This window comes from Zonotrichia albicollis, chromosome W, assembly GCF_047830755.1.
Source record: "Zonotrichia albicollis isolate bZonAlb1 chromosome W, bZonAlb1.hap1, whole genome shotgun sequence".
Taxonomy (NCBI): domain Eukaryota; kingdom Metazoa; phylum Chordata; class Aves; order Passeriformes; family Passerellidae; genus Zonotrichia; species Zonotrichia albicollis.
In genome coordinates, this window is record NC_133859.1 from 5,798,255 (window position 1) to 5,819,438 (window position 21,184).

General features: G+C 43.1%; 1 protein-coding gene across 1 annotated transcript; it reads left to right on the plus strand.

The window, feature by feature from the left end:
• The first annotated feature begins 9,230 nt into the window (after window positions 1–9,230).
• On the plus strand, window positions 9,231–21,165 carry LOC141726808 (proton-coupled zinc antiporter SLC30A5-like). The gene is given in 11 exon segments (XM_074531877.1): window positions 9,231–9,274; window positions 11,842–11,953; window positions 12,661–12,748; window positions 14,338–14,369; window positions 14,372–14,428; window positions 15,577–15,747; window positions 16,381–16,669; window positions 17,032–17,240; window positions 18,238–18,395; window positions 19,020–19,149; window positions 21,145–21,165. Coding segments are annotated over 11 exon segments (1,311 nt in total).
• Window positions 21,166–21,184: the final 19 nt, after the last annotated feature.

Sequence of the window (21,184 nt, forward strand, 5' to 3'; positions counted from 1 at the left end):
AAAGAGATGACAATCTGAGAAAACCCCCTCCCTGGGTTGCAGCTGAGTTCACTCAGTCTCTGGTCAGTCCCTCCGGTGCTGGAAATGTCGCAGGCCAGGCCTGGCCTGGTGGGCCACAGGTGCGAGCTGCCAGTGCTCCCCTGGGTGTTCAGTCCAGAGCAGGTTTCAAGAGGTCCAAAGAAAAGGGAAAAAAGGAAAAAAAAACCCACAGTCCAGGGAGCTTCTTTGCCTCAGCTAGCTAAAACTAACTAAAAGCAAAGGAGAACTCTGTCCTGCTGTCTGTCCATCCACAGACAACACAGTCCAGGAGCAGGAATGTGGAGGAGTGAGTGCAGTGTCTGAAAAAAACTGCGCACTTCTTCTCTCCCCCCCTTCACTCCCTGTAACAAGGCTCAAAGGTGCAAAACTTATTATTCAGCATAAACAGAACAAGGCGATTGAGGATAAAAGCATCATATAGTCAACCCAGGACTCCTCCAAAACCTCAATTTCAAAAGGAATTGAGAAAAATGCATGATCAACATCAGCTGCAGCACACCACCTGGCTGCGTTCAACTCCAGTTCATATTGGAGTTCCAGCACATTTGCTACAGTAACATTCTCTGGTGGCAGCACTTCATTCAGGCCACAATAACTGACTGTTAACCTCCACCCTGTGTCAGATATTTGCATTGGCCATATGGGGCTATTAAAAGATGAGTGAGTCTTGCTGATCACTCTTTGGATCTTCAGCTGATGAATCAACTCATGTATGGGACCCAGGGACTCTTGGGTTTTGGCAATATTGCCATCTCTGCAATGACCTGGTAGCAATTAGCACCTGCTGGTCTTCAACTCAAAATATTTGCACAGCGAGATCACCTGAGAGGCCAGGCAGGGTGGATAGCTGCTTGGCCTTCTCTGTATTCACAGTGGCTACACCAAAAGCCCATTGGTACCCCTTTGCATCCTTGAAGTACCCTCTACTGATGTAGTTGATGCCATGGATAATAGGGGCCTCTGGCCCAATCACAATGGGGTGCTTTTGCCACTTATTTCCTGTTAAGCTCCACTCACCCTACAATACAGACAACTCCTGACATCTGTGGGATCTCAGCACCTCAGGACTGAGATGCCGAGTCACCGAGACCACCCTTGGGGGGCTCGGGAGTCCTGGAATGTTGCCAGAAGTGTCTGGTGGCTGGACTTTGATCCTACACAAGAGATGACACTTGTATGAAGATAGGAGGATTTCACCGGAGTGAATAGTGAAGAGATTAGCTAATTAGAGAGAGAAACACAGGGTTTAAGATTTCTGTACAAAGGAGTTTAGAGAAGTAAGATAGAAGAATTGAGGCGTGTCCTGTCCTTCTTCTTCTTCTTCTTCTTCTTCTCCTCCATCTCCTGTAGTGATAGTAGCACTTTGAGATTAGTCATTACTAAAAGTGCACTGAGCAATAAAAGTGAAAAGTATTAGAGAAAAATGATAAATATTGTACACGTAACTTTGAGTATAAAGATAAGTGACCGCCCGGAGGGAGGGAGAGTGTGCTCATGGCTGGCTGCTGAGCAGATCTCTATCGAGCCGAGAGAAAATCTTTTAAATAAACAATTAATAAACACCGAGACCGAGAAAAGAACTGAAACCTCTTCTCGTCCTTTGAAACGCAGGCTTCCCCAAAGCCACCCCGGGCCTTTCCAGGCCATCCAATTTGTCCTGGTTTAGGACAAATTAGGGGAAATCTCCAAGAGGGAGCCCCCCCAGAACAAAACAAACCTCCAACCACCCCTCCCCCAACACCGGGTTCGGGAAGGAATTTCTCGGAGGAGCAAAGTGGAAAACAAAACCTATTTATTTACAAGTAACAAAAGAACACTCCCCAACACAAGAAAAGAAAAGGGACCAGACTGTGTTGTGGAGGGCGCCGAATCTTCTCTAGCAGGCTTCGGGTGTCCTGGAGCTCGCAGGTCAGAATCCGGAGCCGGTCCAGTATCTTCAGGGGAGGGTAAGAAAGAGAGAGAGAGAACAAAAGAAAAAGAGAAAAAAAAAAAAAAAAAACAGCGCAAAAGCAAAAAGCAAGCAAGCAAGCAAGCAAGCAAGCAGCTAGCAAAGCCAAGCAGCAAAAGCCAAAAGCCAAAAGTGCCTGGACACACCCCCCCCCCCCCTCCTCCTCTCTTCCCCATCCCGCCACAGCCAGACTGCCGGGGGGGGGGGGAAAGGCACAGCTGCCAGACATAACACACGATATTGGGATAAAGGCTGTCACCCCACGACACTCCACCCCTTATCCCATATCGTGAACATACAATAAAAAACATTCATTTCACTTACTCACACCTTTTGACACTTACGCATTCCTCTCATCTTACTTGCTCAAACCTTTGACACTTACAGTTTCCTTCTGTCTCACATTCAACAAACAATGACAGTCATATATGAGTCTCATCCCACAATCAGGTCTCCCTGAGGTACACACCGTGTTGTTCCATCTTTCTGCATTATCCACCATGTATTACCTGGTCCTTGAGCAAAGACAATCCCACGGATGGGTTTGTCTGTACTCGAGGCAGGGTTGATCCATACTGTCTTTCCCAACAAACCTCTGACATGGGCCACTGGGGCTTTATCCCCATCTACTATATTAAGGAGCTCAGACTGAGCAGGACCCGCTCGGTTGGTGGAACCTCGAGTGTTAACTAACCAGGTAGCCTTTGCCAAATGCTGCTCCCAGTTTTTTAAAGACCCCCCTCCCAATGCCTTTAAGGTGGTTTTTAACAATCCATTGTACCTTTCCACCTTCCCTGCAGCTGGTGCATGATAGGGGATATGGTATACCCACTCGATGCCATGTTCCCTAGCCCAAGTATTAATAAGATTGTTTTTAAAATGAGTTCCATTATCCGACTCAATTCTTTCGGGAGTACCGTGCCTCCAAAGGACCTGCTTCTCAAGGCCCAAGATAGTGTTACGGGCTGTAGCATGGGACACAGGGTAGGTTTCCAACCATCCTGTGGTGGCTTCTACCATGGTTAGTACATAGCGCTTGCCCTGGCGTGTCTGGGGCAGTGTGATGTAATCAATCTGCCAGGCCTCCCCGTATTTGTACTTAGACCACCGCCCCCCATACCAGAGGGGCTTCAGTCGCTTGGCCTGCTTAATGGCAGCGCACGTCTCACAGTCACGAATAACCTGAGAGATACTGTCCATGGTTAGATCCACCCCTCGGTCTCGTGCCCACTTATAGGTGGCATCTCTACCCTGGTGGCCTGAGGCATCGTGGGCCCATCGTGCTAAGAATAACTCTCCCTTATGCTCCCAGTCGAGATCTATCTTCAACTCCCCTATCTTTGCAGCCTGATGTACTTGCTGGTTGTTTTGCTGCTCTTCATTAGCTCTACTTCTGGGGACATGGGCATCTACATGGCGAACCTTCACAGGTAACTTCTCTAACCGAGTAGCGATATCCTTCCACTCACCAGCAGCCCAAATTGGTTTTCCTCTGCGCTGCCAGTTGGCCTCTTTCCATCTCTTCAGCCATCCCCATAGAGCGTTGGCTGCCATCCAAGAATCGGTATACAAATAGAGCCTTGGCCACCTCTCTCTCTCTGCAATACCTAGGGCCAGTTGAATAGCTTTGATTTCAGCAAATTGACTGGATTCACCCTCTCCTTCAGTAGCCTCTGCAACCCGTCGAGTGGGACTCCACACAGCTGCTTTCCACCTCCGTTTCATCCCTATGACACGACAAGAACCATCAGTGAATAGGGCGTAACGTGTTTCTTCTACTGGCAACTGATTGTATGGCGGAGCTTCCTCAACCCGGGTCACTGGCTCTTGCTCCTCATCTGCGACACTAAAGCTTTCACCTTCGGGCCAATTTGTAATTATTTCTAGAATCCCAGGGCGATTTAACTTCCCAATCCGAGCGCGCTGCGTAATGAGGGCAATCCACTTACTCCAAGTAGCACTGGTGGCATGGTGGGTAGAGGGAACCTTTCCTCTGAACATCCATCCCAGCACCGGTAGTCGGGGTGCGAGAAGGAGTTGTGCCTCTGTACCAATCACCTCTGAGGCGGCTTGGACTCCTTCATAGGCGGCCAAGATTTCCTTTTCTGTTGGAGTATAGTTATCTTCAGACCCCCTGTAGCTCCGACTCCAAAATCCCAATGGTCGGCCTCGGGTCTCGCCAGGTAGCTTTTGCCAAAGGCTCCAGGACAGACCATGGCTCCCGGCTGCAGAGTAGAGCACATTCTTCACATCTGGTCCTGTCCTGACTGGACCAAGGGCTACAGCATGAGCGATCTCCTGCTTGATCTGGACAAAAGCTTGCTGCTGCTCAGGGCCCCAATGGAAGTCGTTCTTCTTGCGGGTAACCAGATAAAGGGGTCTCACAATCTGACTATACTCAGGGATGTGCATCCTCCAGAAACCTATAGCACCTAAGAAAGCCTGTGTCTCCTTCTTATCAGTTGGTGGGGACATAGCAGTGATTTTGTTAATAACATCCGCAGGAATCTGACGCCGTCCATCTTGCCACTTCACCCCCAAGAACTGAATTTCTCGGGCAGGTCCCTTGACTTTGCTCTTCTTAATGGCAAATCCGGCGTCCAGGAGAATATGAATTATCTTCTCTCCTTTCTCAAACACTTCTATTGCCGTGTTCCCCCAAACAATGATATCGTCAATATATTGTAAATGTTCTGGAGCCTCACCCTCTTCTAGTGCAGCCTGGATCAGTCCATGACAGATGGTAGGACTGTGTTTCCACCCCTGGGGCAATCGGTTCCAGGTGTACTGCACTCCCCTCCATGTAAAAGCAAACTGAGGCCTGCATTCTACTGCCAGAGGGATGGAGAAAAACGCGTTAGCTATATCAATGGTCGCGTACCACTTTGCTGCCTTGGACTCCAGCTCGTACTGCAGTTCCAGTATGTCCGGTACAGCCGCACTCAGTGGTGGAGTCACTTCATTCAAGGCACGATAGTCCACAGTCAATCTCCACTCTCCGTCAGATTTTCGCACGGGCCAGATAGGGCTGTTAAAGGGTGAGTGGGTTTTACTGACCACCCCTTGGCTCTCCAGCTCTCGAATCATCTTGTGGATGGGGATCACAGCATCTTGATTCGTCCGGTACTGCCTGCGGTGCACTGTTGAGGTGGCAACTGGCACTCGCTGCTCCTCTACCTTCAAAAGTCCTACTGCAGATGGGTCCTCTGATAGTCCAGGCAAGGTATTCAATTGTTTAATACCCTCTATCTCAACTGCAGCTATTCCAAAAGCCCACCTGAATCCCTTAGGATCTTTGTAATAGCCATTCCGGAGAAAGTCTATGCCCAAAATACACGGAGCCTCTGGACCAGTCACAATTGGATGTTCCTGCCACTCCTTCCCAGTCAAGCTCACCTCAGCTTCCAACAACGTCAACTGTTGTGATCCCCCCGTCACTCCAGCAATGGAAACAGGTTCTGTCCCCACGTGTTCCGATGGCATTAAGGTACATTGTGATCCAGTGTCAACCAATGCTTCATAGTCTTGTGGCTCTGATGTGCCAGGCCATCTGATCCACACCTTCCAAAAAACCCGGTTCTCCCGTGCCTCTTCCTGGCTGGAGGCAGGGCCCCTCTAAGCCAGATTGTCCTTCTTTCCTTGGGCATATGCCTTGGAAGTTCCTTCAAGGGGATCGGACATGTCATCGTCATCATCATACTTAACATCTCGGCTACGAGCGACCGGAGCTGCTATCTTTTTGGTTATACTTTCTCTTCTCTTCAAATCACGCACCCGTTGTGCCAAAGCAGCGGTGGGTTTTCCATCCCATCTTCTCATGTCTTCTCCAGCCTCACGCAGGAAAAACCATAACTCAGCCCGTGGGATGTACCTTCTCTCCCCATCAAAGGAGCGCCGGCGTTGGACACCAGGGCTTCTAATTTGTACGGCTGAGATTTCAATAAGGTCCTCCTTAATCTCTTCCCGGAGTTTCTTATGATTCTCCTCTATTTTGTCCTCTAGTTTCTGCAGTCGGGTTTCCACTGCTGCAATTCTGGCATGAGTTGGGCCATGCACAGCATCTGCGTACGCTCGAAGCTTCTTTGCCATATCGAGCACAGTCTCATATGTATCATCTCGCTTCATTATTGCTAGGGCAGAAGCGTATTCAGGTGGCCCAAGTCGCACAAGTTTCCTCCACATTATCGGAGTGCATGGTACCAGGTCCGGATTCCTAGTTGTTGTGTCATCTGAGAAAACGAGCTCTGCGACCGCCATCTCTCTCAGGCGTTGGATCCCCTGTTCTATGGTCTTCCACCGTGTCTGCTGCATATAGAGATCATCCGTACACAGGTACCGTTCTGCTAAGCTTCTTAGGACCCGTTCCCAGAGGCTGTGAGGGTTAGCCCCCCTCATCACACCTTGATCGATGGCAGGATCATGTGACAGGGATCCCAAATGCCTCACTTCAGTACCATCCAAAATCGTAACCTCCCCTGCAGCATCCCAAAGGCGGACTAACCAACTAATAATAGATTCGTCAGGTTGTCGGCTGTAATCCTTTCTTAGGCCTCTGAGGTCCTTCAGAGAAAAGGAGTCAATATTGGCTCCAGATTCTGTGCCCCTTGATGTGGCCTCTGATTTTGGTGAGGGTCCTTCTTCTGCATCATCGTCATCATCCTCCACCTTCCGATCGGTCTTGCCTTTACACTTTCCACCTCTTGTATTAGCTGCAACAGCCATGGTTTGGGGCCTATTGTCTGATTCAGCTGCTAGCCTGGAGCCTGGGATGTTAGCTGCAGCCTGGGTCACTGGGATAGTAACTAACTTATCTCCCTGTTCCCTTTCTGCTATCTGCTGCTCCACAGTATCTAGCAGAGTACGGTAAACAAACGCCAAGGCCCAGCTCACTGCAGTAATCCTTTCTTCCTTAGTATTACCATGGCACTTCTCCCTCAAATACTTTGCCACCTCGACTGGATTCTGAATTTGATCAGATGGAAAGTCCCAGTCTATAGGATCAGAAAATTCCTTTAAAGTCTGGCCCATATCTTCCCATCTCCCACTCCAGTCAAGATTTTTCCTGCTTTGTTTTACTCCTGAATCAGGAGTCTCTCTAACCCCTCTAGAAATCTCAGCTTTCATTTTATATACACTCCAGACAGTATAGACAAGGCTTAATAAATTAAATGCCAGAAAGATGGTTTCTTTCAAACTCAGGGGAAAGTCAGTATTTTCTAATAGAGATGTCAACAATTTGTAGGAGAAGAAGGAAGACAAAGGCTGAAAAGCCCCTTCTTCTTCTTCTCCCCAAACAAACTGAGTACACAGCCATGACAACAATCCATACATTCCTGAAATAAAGTCCAGCACTGTTATCCGACACATCATCACACATAAGGCCAGCACAATGATTATTCTGGTTAGTGCCCCCCGCTTACAAAAGCTACTTATTAGGGACAACATCAGAGCTATTTTGGGGTAAGGAAATAACCCTAGGGACCACAAAGGTATTAAAACTTCAAAAGCCCCTAGGGACCAGAAAAACCGGCAAGCTTCCACTCCAAATGACATTATGAATCACCAATATGCCCACAAAACAACCAAAACCAAAATATTATTGTTATAGGTTTTTTTTTCCACTGTTTTTGGCCTCCGGTTTCCCGGCCAATGCACCAAAGATTTATTGTCCTGGTTTAGGACAAATTAGGGGAAATCTCCAAGAGGGAGCCCCCCCAGAACAAAACAAACCTCCAACCACCCCTCCCCCAACACCGGGTTCGGGAAGGAATTTCTCGGAGGAGCAAAGTGGAAAACAAAACCTATTTATTTACAAGTAACAAAAGAACACTCCCCAACACAAGAAAAGAAAAGGGACCAGACTGTGTTGTGGAGGGCGCCGAATCTTCTCTAGCAGGCTTCGGGTGTCCTGGAGCTCGCAGGTCAGATCCGGAGCCGGTCCAGTATCTTCAGGGGAGGGTAAGAAAGAGAGAGAGAGAACAAAAGAAAAAGGAAAAAAACAGCGCAAAAGCAGAAAGCAAGCAAGCAAGCAAGCAAGCAGCTAGCAAAGCCAAGCAGCAAAAGCCAAAAGCCAAAAGCCAAAAGTGCCTGGTCACACCCCCCCCCCCCCCCCTTCCCCATCCCGCCACAGCCAGACTGCCGGGGGGGGGGTGGGGGAAAAGGCACAGCTGCCAGACATAACACACGATATTGGGATAAAGGCTGTCACCCCACGACAGGCACACAATAAAACACTTCCTCCTTGCCTTTGCCACTCTAGGAGTACCAAAGGAGATCAAAACAGATAATGGACTTGCCTATACCTCCTGTAATTTAAAGGAGTGAATGGGGAATAGCACACAAGACAGGCATACCTGCAAATCCCACAGGACAATCCATCGTGGAAAGGACACATCAAACCCTCAAAAGAGTCCTCAGTCAACAGAACAGAGTCATGAGAATCATATCTCCAGTGGAAAGACTTTGCAAGGCTCTCTATGTCATCAACTTCCTGAACTGTACAGCATCAGAGCCTGACCCACCAATACTTCGCCACTTTGCAAATACCACCCAAGCAAAGCTCACTGAGAAACCAACCATGCTCGTGAAGGACCCCAAAACACACCAAATTTCTGGGCCTCATCAGTTGATTACCTGGGGCAGAGGATATGCGTGCATGCTATTACCATCTGGTCCAAGATGGTACCCAGGAAAAAATATAAAACCATACCTAGGCACTGCAAACACTACTCCTACAAACGGTGACAAATCTCCTGAGTCAAATACAAGACCTCCTCAAAACCAAACCAGTTCTGCCTGGAGACAAAGACATCACTGAATACCCACAAACAGAAGAACAGACCGTCCCACCACGTGACAGCAGACAAAACAGAAAGCTGAATAACATTCTGCTGCATTAACCATAAGCCAAAGATAGCCTGAAAACAAAAGTGTTCTCTGAATTATATGTTGTTACCCCTTTTCTACCCCAAAAAACCCTATTATTCCCTTTTCCTAACTTTTTTGAAAACCCCTTAACCTTATACCCACTCCCCCTCCCTTAGCTTAGAAATAAAAAGAAAAAAGGGGGGGAGGAGTGGAAGGAACAGAAGAAAGGAACAAGGGAGAAAACCCTCCCCTCCCATTATAAAGATAACAAATTTTGCTTATATTCCCTATCAGAAGCCCCATTCCTGTCCAAAGATGAGAAATATCTCCGTTGGTGCTGTCCTCACAGCCCCCTGAATGTTCTTCACCATACCGCATGCCTTCAGCTGGATTAGCCCACAGCCTGGCCATAATGTTTGGGTAACCTTAGCGAAGACATTAAAACAGGACAACATGTGCTTGTCCATGGGAAGCATTGATAACCCACTTTCCACATGTCTGGTAGGGATTCCCTTTGTAGCAGATGATTGGCCCGTCTATAACTCAGAGCTCCTCCGCACCACAGGTAAGAGACCCAATGTGGCTGATACTTGGGATGAGTTGACAAAAATTCTGCCAGATGCTAAAGAGGAACCCCAAGAATTGGACCTGTTGGGGTCCTCCAAGGCCACATACTGTGTCAAATTTTACTTCAGACGTCCAAAAAACAATTGGCTTGAAATTGACCAGACAAAAAGAACATACTGAAAAGACATATTACCAATTAACAAATCCTATAACTATCCCAATTGGTGCAATTACAGGGCTCATGTGATCTCTGTGTCCTCTCTCCACCCCAAAGTATTACCCAAGGGAACGTTTCTCATCTGTGGTGACAGAGTCTGGGCTGGCATCTCCTCCTGACTCCAGGGAGGTCCCTGTACCCTTGGAAAACTTTCTACCCTCACTCCAAATATCATCCTGTTACATAATTGGAAAAAAGTAAGTGAATTAAAATGCCACAAAAGGTCCTACACAGAATTTGATGAAAATTGTGATCCCAAATTATATGATTGGAACAAACCAAAAAAGATTGCTGTCTCCCTGTTCTTACCATGGGTAGCTGCAGCTAAAGCCTTCGGTGAAATAAATCACCTCGGGTGCTGGCTCAGTAAACAAGCTAACGCTACATCTACTGCCCTGAGCGATCTCTTAAAGGAAGAAGAAACCACAAGACAAGCTTCACTCCAAAATTGAGCAGCAATCGACTTCCTGCTGCTTGCCCATGGACATGGCTGTCAGGACTTCGAAGGCATGTGCTGCTTCAACCTCTCTCCACGCTTGGAATCCATCCATGCGAACATCCAGAAACTGAAAGAACCCGTGAAGGACTTGAAAACAGAAGAAACCCCAGACTGGGTCAATGAACTTTTCGGTCAATGGGGATTAACAGGATGGGTTGCATCTTTGGTTAAGGGAATGTTGTGGATTCTCCTTGTGATTGCCATTGTATTAGCTATGTTCTCATGCCTTGTTCACTGTTTCAAAAGAACTATAGGGAATGCTTTTTTTCTAAAAACAGAAAGTGGAGTTGTAGCAGGCACAGGGACTGCAAAGACCCCGTGGAGGACAGAGGCCTAAAGATAGGAAATGCCAAGTCATGGTGAATAGCTAGAAACCCTTCTCTTCTGCCTTTTGGACCCCTGCTCATCTCTCTGTAGCCCTATAGGTCACTCCCTTTTAACCCCTGCTATTGGACAATTTCTGATCCCCCTATACCCTATATAATGGGCTGGTTTAGCCCAGTTCTGTAGAAGAGCTGTCACTGGAACTGGCACTTCACAGAACATCCAATAAAGACATTGCTGTGGAACGCCAGAACAACCTTCTCCTCTCTCGCATTGTGTCTGCCTGCCTGCGGCACCTAGCAAGCTAAGAGCTGAAATCACTAAGAGCTGAGAATCACTAAAGAGTTGATATCCCTTATGCTTGCTAAGGTTGCCAGTGGCCGCGAACTGCTTGGGAATTCGGGCAGTCTGTCCCATTGAGGAGTGAGCTATCCGAGGCCTGTGCAGCCTGCTCAGGGGCAAATCTGAACCCAGCAGGTGGCTGAGTTACAGCCTAATTGTGCCTGTGTTGCCACTTGTGTCTCTGCCTGGGTGTTGCTTTGGGATCCTCTGGTTTGGGAAGTCATGAAATCAATTTACTCTTTGCATTTCAACTGCAGTTTTGTGGTTGTTCTGGCTGCCTGCCTGTGTTGATTCACACAGTACAATATAAAGTTGTAACTGAAGAAAGGCATATTCTTGGAGGAAAGGCATACCTAAGAGTAATAATACTGTGATTAATTATATTAATGTAGTTAAAACTCTTAGGTCTTTCTGGATGCTGACAGTCTTCCCAAACCAAACCAGATACATGGGTCCAGTCATGTGCAGAGAGGATTGCAAAAGCATTTGGTAGACTTGAGGGCGAGAATTACTTTCATGTTCTGCTCAGGGAAAGCTGTCAGTACAGCTTGGTAGTTAGCCTTTGCTGTCTGAAGGAGGTAGCATGGAAGCTAGAATTTTTTATTTTCAGCAATTAAGTTTTGAGGTGGCATAAGCTACTAGGTCACCAGCACCTCAATGAACAGGACGCAGTAGTACAGGACAGGACATCTTTTTTTCTCTGGGAGCAGAAACTGGTTTAGAGGAGGTATTGTAGTGGGAATAAGAACTCCATCTTGAACAAGTTGGTATCTTGTTGTGTTGCTAGAAGAAAATACCAATTAAAATTATCCATAAATGAATAATTATAATCTGTTACTTGAATTAGGAAGTTCCTGTTTTGTAACATATATAGTTGTCTGCAGCTACATCTATTGCTGGTGAAAGCAAATTGATTTATGTTTTTTCTTTTGCCTTTTTAAACCTGCTGTTGTAATCATAGGATAGATGTTTGTTGGGTCACAAATTTTAACTGAAATAGTTTATATCAAGGTTTTGAAGTAAACTCATTGTAAATAGAGTATTTATTTGGTTTTTTAATAGGACATTATTACTGTTTGAGCACAGTGATGTGGTTGTGCTGTCACTCCTTAGTGTCTTGTTCACAAGCTCAGGTGGAGGACCAGCAAAGGTATTTAAAAATCTCTTTTACCAAATGTAAAACATACTAAATCCTATAAATTCAAGTACTTCTTTACCTGGAACAAACCTTGTTTTGGATCCACATCATAGAAAAAGTGATTTTTTAGTTTGATTAGAGGTGAAATAGTAAGATGTACTACTCGCAGTGGTTTAGGTCTGGGTGGTGAAAGCTCTGGGAGCTGGGATTTCATAGCTACCTCTGTCCTTTCCCAACAAAAGAACTTCAGAGCTATTCTTTCTCATAGTCTTTGCATAGTTCTTTAGTCTTTAGGTCCCGTAAGACAAAATCCAACAGTTTGTAGATCTTGTTTGTAGCTCATTGATGCTATGAAATATTAAATCATCAGGCTGAAGTAGCAGTGCATTCTGGCAGGCAGAAAGACACCATGAAGAAAGTAATCACACTTTAAGTTCATAAGACCGGCATCTAGCTTGTTGCAGTGGTGATGTGTCCTGAGTTATCTGGTAAGTTTGAAAAACAGAAAAGTGTGAAATTATATTGTCAAGGTCAAAAACAATAGGAGTTTCTTCAATGGTTTTCTTACTGGAGCATGCTTACATTGATCAGGAAGCAGGGAAGGAGAGGACCAATTTCTTAGATTTTTTTTACAGTAATCTGTTGCACCAGTTTAGAAATACTTGGGGTTTTTTGTTGTTTGGTTGTTTATTGTTTGTTTGTTTGGGTTTATTTTACAGACAAGAGGTGCTGCATTTTTCATCATAGCTATCATCTGCTTACTGCTTTTTGATAATGACGACCTCATGGCTAAAATAGCAGAACATCGTATCCTTTCTTGTGTGAAAGAGCAAGTGACTCTTAGTACTGGAGCAGAAAAATGTGAAATTGAGTGTACTGAATTAAATTATAATTAGAAGTGATTTTGAAGTTAATTTTCAATTGATCATCTCATCATAGTGTACTGACAAAAGGTAGTACATCTATAGATGGGCAGAAAAAACAAACAACGTGAAAGTAAACTTTCCAAAGGAAGAATAAAAACATGGAATTACGCAAATGGTCTATTCTAGAACCTTATTGATGAATTTACTAAAGTTTTCTGTGAGTAGAATCACAATATAGAGTGAGTCATGGAATGGCCTTGGTTGGAAGGCACCTTAAGATGATCAAGTCCAGCTGTTCACCCAGCACTGCCAAATCTGTCACTAAATCACATCCCTAAGGGCTACATCCATGTATTTTAAAAGCCAGCAGGATGTTCATTCAGCCACTTCCTTGGGCAGCCTGTTTCAATGCTTGATAATTCTGTCTGAAGAAATTCTTCCTACCACTAAATCTACTCAATACTAATACTAATACCTGATGCAACTTAAGGCTATCACTTCTTGTCCTGTCAGAAAAAATTGACCCCCATCTGGGTTCAACATGCTGTCAGATAGTTGTAGAGTGTGGTAAGATCTGCCCTGAGCTGCCTCCTTTTCTTCAGACTAAACACCCCCACCTCCATCAGCTGCTCCTTGTAAGTGCTCCCCAGCTCTGCTGCCCTTCTCTGAACACATCTCAGCATCACAGTGACTTCTTGTACTTGGGGACCCAAAACTAAACACAGGATTTGAGGTGTGGCCTCACCCGTGTCCAGTACAGGGAGACAATTACTGCCCTGCTCCTGCTGGCCATACTGGGCATGCCCTGGCTCATGTTCAGCCACTCCCAGGTCCTTTTCCACTGGGCAGCTTTCTAGCCACTTCCAGCCACTCTGCCCCAGCCTGTGGAGCTGCCTGGGGTTGTTGTGACCCAAGGGCAGGACCCAGCACTGGGCCTTTGGCCTCAGCCATGATCCAGCCTGCCCAGATCCCTCTGCAGAGCCTCCCTGCCCTCCAGCAGATCAACACTCCCACTCAGCTTGGTGTCACCTGTGAACTGATTGAGGGTGCCCTCCATGAGATCACTGGTGAAGATGTTAAACAGGACTGGCCCCAGTACTGAGCCCTGGGGAACAGCACTGGTGGCTGAACACCAGCTGGATGTAACTCCACTCACCACCACTCTCTGGGCCTGGCAATCCAGGCAGTTTTTTACCCAGTGAACAGTGCACCTGCCCAAGCCAGGAGCAACTGGTTTCTCTGGAAAGATCATGTGGGAAATTATGTCCAAGGCATCCATGCATCCACAGCTTTTCCTTCATTCACTAGGCCGGTCACTTCATCATAGCAGATCAGACTGATCAGTCAGAACCTGCCTTTCACAAACCCATGCTGATGGCTGGGCCTGATCTCTAGTTGTCCTGCACATGCCAACACAGCATAAAGCTCAGTTTGCTTACCTCTACTTTCTGTGTTCTGCTACCTTTGCCTGTTCTTGCTTAAAAAAAATAAAAGAAAATCTAAAGAAATTCTTCCTTAATTTTTATTTAGCTGAGGGGCATCATGACAGTGCTCTTACTCATGTTCATAATCATTGCTCATACTCATAATCATTGCTTTCCTGGGTGTTGCAGATCACAAGGTAAATAACATGTATTTTAGAATCTTTATCTAAGTTTTGAAGGTAAGAATTTCACCAGCTCTGAGCTAATCCAAGCCTGAATCAAAACCAAAAGGTTGGACATCCCTACCCCATACTGGAACTGAACTAGCACTGTAATTTTTGCACACTGATTGGAGTATAAGGAGCTTCAGTACAGCAAGCCAAACCATACAATATTCAACCTTTGTAGTTGATAAGGACTTTGCTGTAATGCAGAGCCTAACAAGTCTCATTAAAATTATCATGACATATTCTGTCATCAGTGTTCTTGGTGTTTATAATGCTTTGCCTACCAACCACTTCTTACTCACTTTTGGTACCTGTGTTTTGTTTCTGCATCTTTAGCTTTCCCCAGTCTTTCCATTATACTTGTATTTGAAGACACAGATTCTGATACTTCTCAGTAAGATAATCCCATTGTATTTGGTGGTATGAATAGCTGAATATCGTAATCTGACTGTACAGGGTTGAACTGCCTGATTGAGTTGTGTTAGCTTAGTCTTGCTAAAGTAGCTTAATTGAGGACTAAAACAGGAAAAAAATATGGAGCAGCTGAAAATGTATTAATATAAAAATACATCAAATATTAGAAAGACTGGTTAATGGTGCAGAAAAGCAAGTGTGATCTAAGGGAGATGAGAACCTGTGTATCTTGTAATTCATCTAAAGAAAAATTTTGAAAGAGTATATTGTGAAGAAACACGGTGTGTTCAAAGGTAAGTGGATGAAAAGGCTATGAAGGTTCTAGAGGACAAGATGATGTGAATCTTTGGGGGTTTATGTATGCTTTCAACACACTTTTAATAATGGAAGATGGGAAAACTTTGGGTGATTTTTCTTCTTCCTCAGAAGCCGTTTGCTACCATCTTGCTGCTGGTGTATGCCAATTCACATTATTGAGAGTTTTAAAATTCAACTCAGGCTGTTGTGAATAGTGCTAAGGTACAACTCGGTATGCTATGTTGCTGTTTGTAGCTAGAGTAAAATTACAGGAAATATCCTAGTTTTGGCTTTTGTTTCCAGGTTAAGGAAAACACATTAGTATTTCCTCCTTGTAAGTGTCACTGTGTTTGGAGTGAGGTTTTTAGTACTTAAGAAATGCTAATGGAATCTTGTTATGTTTCCAGGGTGGAGTATTGCTTCTGGTACTGGCATTATGCTGCAAGGTTGGTTTTCATATGGCATCCCGAAAACTATCTGTAGATGTAGGTGGAGCCAAGCGTCTTCAAGCTTTGTCCCACCTTGTTTCCGTCCTTCTGTTGTGCCCATGGGTTATTGCTCTCTCTCTGACAACAGAGGTAAGATAATAAGTAAAAAAGTAAAACATTTTTTGTAATGGTTGTGAATTGTAATTTAAATCTTTCCTTTAAAATATCTTTGAAATTACCAATGTTGCTGTCTTTATTTTTGTAGTAAGCTTTGTTTGAAAATTTTCCATTATGCTTTTCTTCTATATTTGTTTTTTATCTGTGTGGTACTTTTAATTTCCTTGTTTGTATGATAAATGTGTTTCATCCTTCTAGCTCAGATACTATATCTTGGGTTCATCTACTAACATTGCACAAGCGTTAATGACTTTATAAATACAGTGCTCTTTTATCCCTGAGCAGTAGATCATTTATTGTCATTTTAAAAAATGCTCTTTATGCTTGTGTGCATGGGGAGAGTAGGCCATTGCAGCCATGGCATTGTGTATGGAATTCCTTTTATGAACAGAAAAGTATTTAAAATTAAGTGCTTCAGTGCATTTTAGATATGTATCTTTTTATATCTGGAATTATATGTTTATGTGATAAATTGAAAATATAAAAGTATTTATGTTTTATGGATTAGTGAAAACACTTGTAATTTAAGTGAACTGCATTTAATGCTATAAATACAATCACTCTTCTGGTGGGCAGTCCTGTTTGAAATTTTTTTTTTTGTTGCAGAGTAAAGTAGAGTCTTGGTCATCTCTCATCATGCCTTTCATAACAGTCATCTTCTTTGTTGTGATCCTGGATTTCTACGTGGAGTCCATATGCTCTGTGAAGATGGAAGCTTCCACATGTGCTCGATATGGATCCTTTCTTATTTTCATTAGTGCTCTGCTTTTTGGAAACTTTTGGATGCATCCAATAACAGACCAGCTTCGAGCTATGAACAAGCCACCACACCATGAAAGCACAGAGCATGTTCTTTCTGGAGGGGTGGTAGTGAGTGCTGTCTTCTTTGTTTTATGTACGTATTCTTGTCTAAACTATAGTAAATCTGTGGTCTGTGTGACTGGGAAGCCAATCAGAAAATTGAGGTGTTTGGAATTCTTTTGGACAAGCTTTTATGGATTCTTTGGCATAAGGCAGCCTGTAGCTCTTTGCTCTTCTATTGTCTGTCTACAAAAAAAAAAAAAGGAATGTGATCTGTTGTGGAAGCAATGATCTAATTTTACGTAGCACTGAAATCCAATAATAAACCTCAAGATGAAGTTGGCAATCAATTTGCTGCCAGAAAATTTCATGTAAACTTTGATGGCTGATTAAACACATTATAAATAGCTGTGAAGCTTAGAAACAGCAACAAAAACTTCAATACTTTCCTTGCAGCTGCCAATATCCTGTCCTCCCCCTCCAGGAAAGGGCAGAAGGGTACCCTTATTGGCTATTCCCCTGAAGGCACTCCTCTCTATAACTTCATGGGTGATGCATTACAGCAAAGCTCCCAGTCATTGCCCCAGTTTATTAAGGAGTCACTGAAACAAATCCTTGAGGAGTATGATTCTCGGCAGATCTTCTATTTCTTGTGCCTAAATCTGGTAAGTGCATGGTTTTTTTTCTTCAAACCCAATCACAATAGTGCATATATAATGAAAAAAGAAGAGTTATTCTTTAGAAGATTCCCATAATTGATTGTGGCATTTGACAGGGCAATTTAAGTAGTGGTCACTGATTTGTTGTCACAGTGCGGCACTGGTTCTGTGTGTTAGGGTTATACCAGTAACTGAATACTTGTATGATGGTATGTTAAGGTTGAGATACATCAATGTTGCCAGCAGGTGAAACTGATAAGGCCTCAGTGAAAATGATAAGGATTAGGACAACAAAGTAGAAGTTGTGGGATTGATTAGTGCCATATTGGAGCAGGCTAGTTTTATTTTTAGCTTCTCTTTTTCTTGAATAGGAAAAGATGATGCAGTAAGCAAAACTGGTAGAACCTCATTTGCAAAGATCTGGAAAATAAGGGGAGAAACTTGAAGTATCTGTGTTAACTGTAAGGAATTCCATTATGGAATATTAAAGATTGGAAAAAAGTCTTTGAGCAGATGGATTTATAATAGTAAAATGTACAGGGTAAATGTATGTATTAAAAATGTTTCCTTGTGTACCTTTCTCAGAGCCAATACCTAAGATTTAAACAGTCAACTTACTAGTGAAGAAAATGTTGGCATTAACAGATTTATAGACATTACTTTTACACTAATAATGTATCAGATCAGAGCTCTTGTATTTTTAATATAAAATACTTAGAATTTGTCTGCAGAATGTCAGTCCAAAATTTGAAACAAAAAATTTACTCCTGTAAAGAGTTGGTTTTTATGTGTGAGTCTGTAAGGAGAGTGGGTTAAAAAATGTGTCTTTATAGACTTGGAGTGCATCATGTATTTCATTGGAGGAGAGGAAAAATGGTCTAGAAACACTTAGAACGATACCTTTGAAAAATATTGAGTGTTCTATGAAAAGAATATCCATCTACCAAAACATTAATACACAAGTTAATATTTAAGGAAAAATTTAAACTCTGTTTTGTTTTAGGCTTTCACTTTTGTGGAGCTTTTTTATGGAGTATGGACCAATAGCCTTGGTCTTATTTCTGATGGATTTCACATGCTTTTTGATTGTTCTGCGTTAGTGATGGGGCTTTTTGCAGCTCTGATGACAAGGTGGAAAGCAACTCGCATATTTTCATATGGGTATGTATCTTGGGTTCTTTAAGGACTGTTTGAAACTTAACTCTCCTTGCTCATTTTCAAAACGTCTTGGTATATATGGAATATTTTAGTAATGCATGCTTCTGTGTGTTTTTTGCTGTGTCTCTTCTCTTCCATTTGTACTCATGCTATTCTCTTCTTACCTGTCAAAAAAACGTGTCTGAAATGTAACTTTCATTTATCTCTACAAGTAAAACTTTTATCACTGTGAATATTCTTTAGAAATTGCCTCATGCTAGGCATTTATGTCAAACAGAAATCTATGTCAAAAACCAGTGTTTGTATGAAGATTTAGATTCAGCTGAAATAATTTAACTTTATATGTTTGCATAGCAGTTTAGCAGTTTGAAATCCTGAATGGGCAGTATATATAAGAGAATACTTCTACATTGTTTTATTATAATGGAGTTTGGACAGTTGGAAACTGGCCACCTCTTGACCAAAAAAATAACTCAGGAATTGAGACATGATTATGTGACATTGAGGAAAAAAAGCACAGCAATCTTAATGCTGTATTGAAAGAATTATAACTTTATCTATTATAACTTTGACATTTGTTCAGAGTACCCATTCTTAACTCTCAAATGTATATATGTTTACTTTCAGGTATGGACATGTAGAAATTCTCTCTGGATTTATAAATGGCCTCTTTCTGATGGTGATTGCTTTCTTTGTCTTCATGGAATCAGTGGCAAGATTGGTAGATCCTCCAGATATAGATACAAATATGCTAACTGTAAGTGTTGTCCTTCTGTTTCATTGTAGTTTTGCAGTTAATGGTTCATTTATGTTTCATCTTCAGGGTGATAGTCCTGCCACTACCTGAAGGGAGCCTTCAGGAGAGCTGGAGAGGAATTTTTTGCCGGGGCATTTAGTGGACAAGGGGAAATGGCCTCAAACTGAAGCAGGGCAGGTATAGATTAGATATTAGGAATTAATTCGACATTAGGAGGAAATTCTTTACTGAGAAGGTGGTAAGGCACTGGAACAGGTTGCCCAGAGAAGTTGTGGCTTCCACAGTTTTCCTTAATTAAGTGCATGGTGGTTTTGGCTACCGTGTTGTAGAAAATAAGTTTGAATACCTGTGAGGATGCAGTGGAGCTAAAGACTTTTCTCCTTCTCACAGCTGGTGTCTGTTGGAGGGCTGATTGTAAACCTTGTTGGTATCTGCGCCTTCAGCCGCGCGCACTCGCACGGCGCTTCTCGGGGAGGCTGTCCCACACATGATCACAGCCATTCTCACCATGGCCACAGCCATGGGCACAGCCATTCCCACAGTGACCATGGCCACAGCCATGGACATGCCCATGGGTCTTCTGGAGGAGGCATGAACACCAACATGAGAGGCAGGTACAGACTGTTGAATCGTAAGGCATGTACATGATTTGTAGGAGACTGAAGATTTTCAGGATCAGACCTATGCAGTATTATGCCTCAATCTAAAAACGCTTTTGAGGAGTGATCTGACAGTCATTAAATGCATATATAGGAATTGCTTAAACCATTTATGAATTTGACTTGAAGAAACGTGAGATATTTCTGTGCATATGTATGTAATACCTAAGGAACAATAAAAAGCAGTAATGCATAGTACTCACTAGCATTAAAAAAAAGGTCACTGTAAACCATACTCAAAGAGTTTTAAGTCCTTGTTTCTAAGTTCAAACTGGAAATGAAGGTACAATGTCTCTATCTATAAAGATATTACCATGTTTCTAGGAATCATGTGACAGCTGTTTGTAAAAATACTGGGAGGGGAATAAGAAGCAGGAGGGCGAATAAAGACCAGCATAGCATATGTTTTTATTTTGTGATTTGTAGCATTGTAGCATATAAAACATAGCATTTGTTTTATATTATTGTGATTCAGAAGATAAAGTGGTAAAGAAAAACTTTGAAATGTGAAATCATGAAGCTAACTGAGATGGGCACAGTATGTGAAAGTTCAGCATAGAATTTTTTCCCTAGTAGTTAGAAAATAGTTATTTACCAACTGTCTAGCTTATAAAAAAACTCTTTAAAAATGGTGTTTTCTGTGTAAGCTTGTTAGAATATGGTGAGCAGTCTCATGTTTCATATGTTATTTTATGTCTTAACTAGATTATCCTGGTTGTTCATATTCATCATGTCTGTAATTTTTTTAAGTCTGCATATAGTCATGTTTCAGTATTCTTTAAAATCCTGATGCCTAACTAGTACTAATCTTACCAGTGGTGGAAGAGTATTTTTCTATGCCCATTGAGTGTACATTGAAAATGAGCTCACAGTTAAAGCAGTAGAAAGTGTAAGATTCATAGCAGGAGCGCAAAAACAATTCTCTTGTAAAATTGGAGTAGAATTGGCATACAAAAAACAGCCAGTATATTCATGTATGTCCACATTAGCAAGCAATGTACACTGATCTTCTGACTCTCTGTTAGGGATCAATGAGTCCTTATATAAAGAGGTAAATGATTATGCTGTATTGTACAAATCCCACGTATTCACATTTACTTTAGTCTGTGGATGCCTGCCCACACCACTGGCCAATAGATTAAAAATAATTTTTTACAATAATTTGCAATTAAACATTAGAAGAGCTAAATATTTCGTGTATTTTGTCCCAGGTTAGGCAAAGAGTCTACTCTGTTTAGATTGAGGATACTTAGTAAGCCTTACTAAGTTTCTGCTATTGAATATATACATACATTTTAGACAGATCTGTTAATCACTCTGTTTGTTTCGGTTTTAGGTGTGTTTCTGCATGTGTTAGCAGACACTCTTGGCAGTGT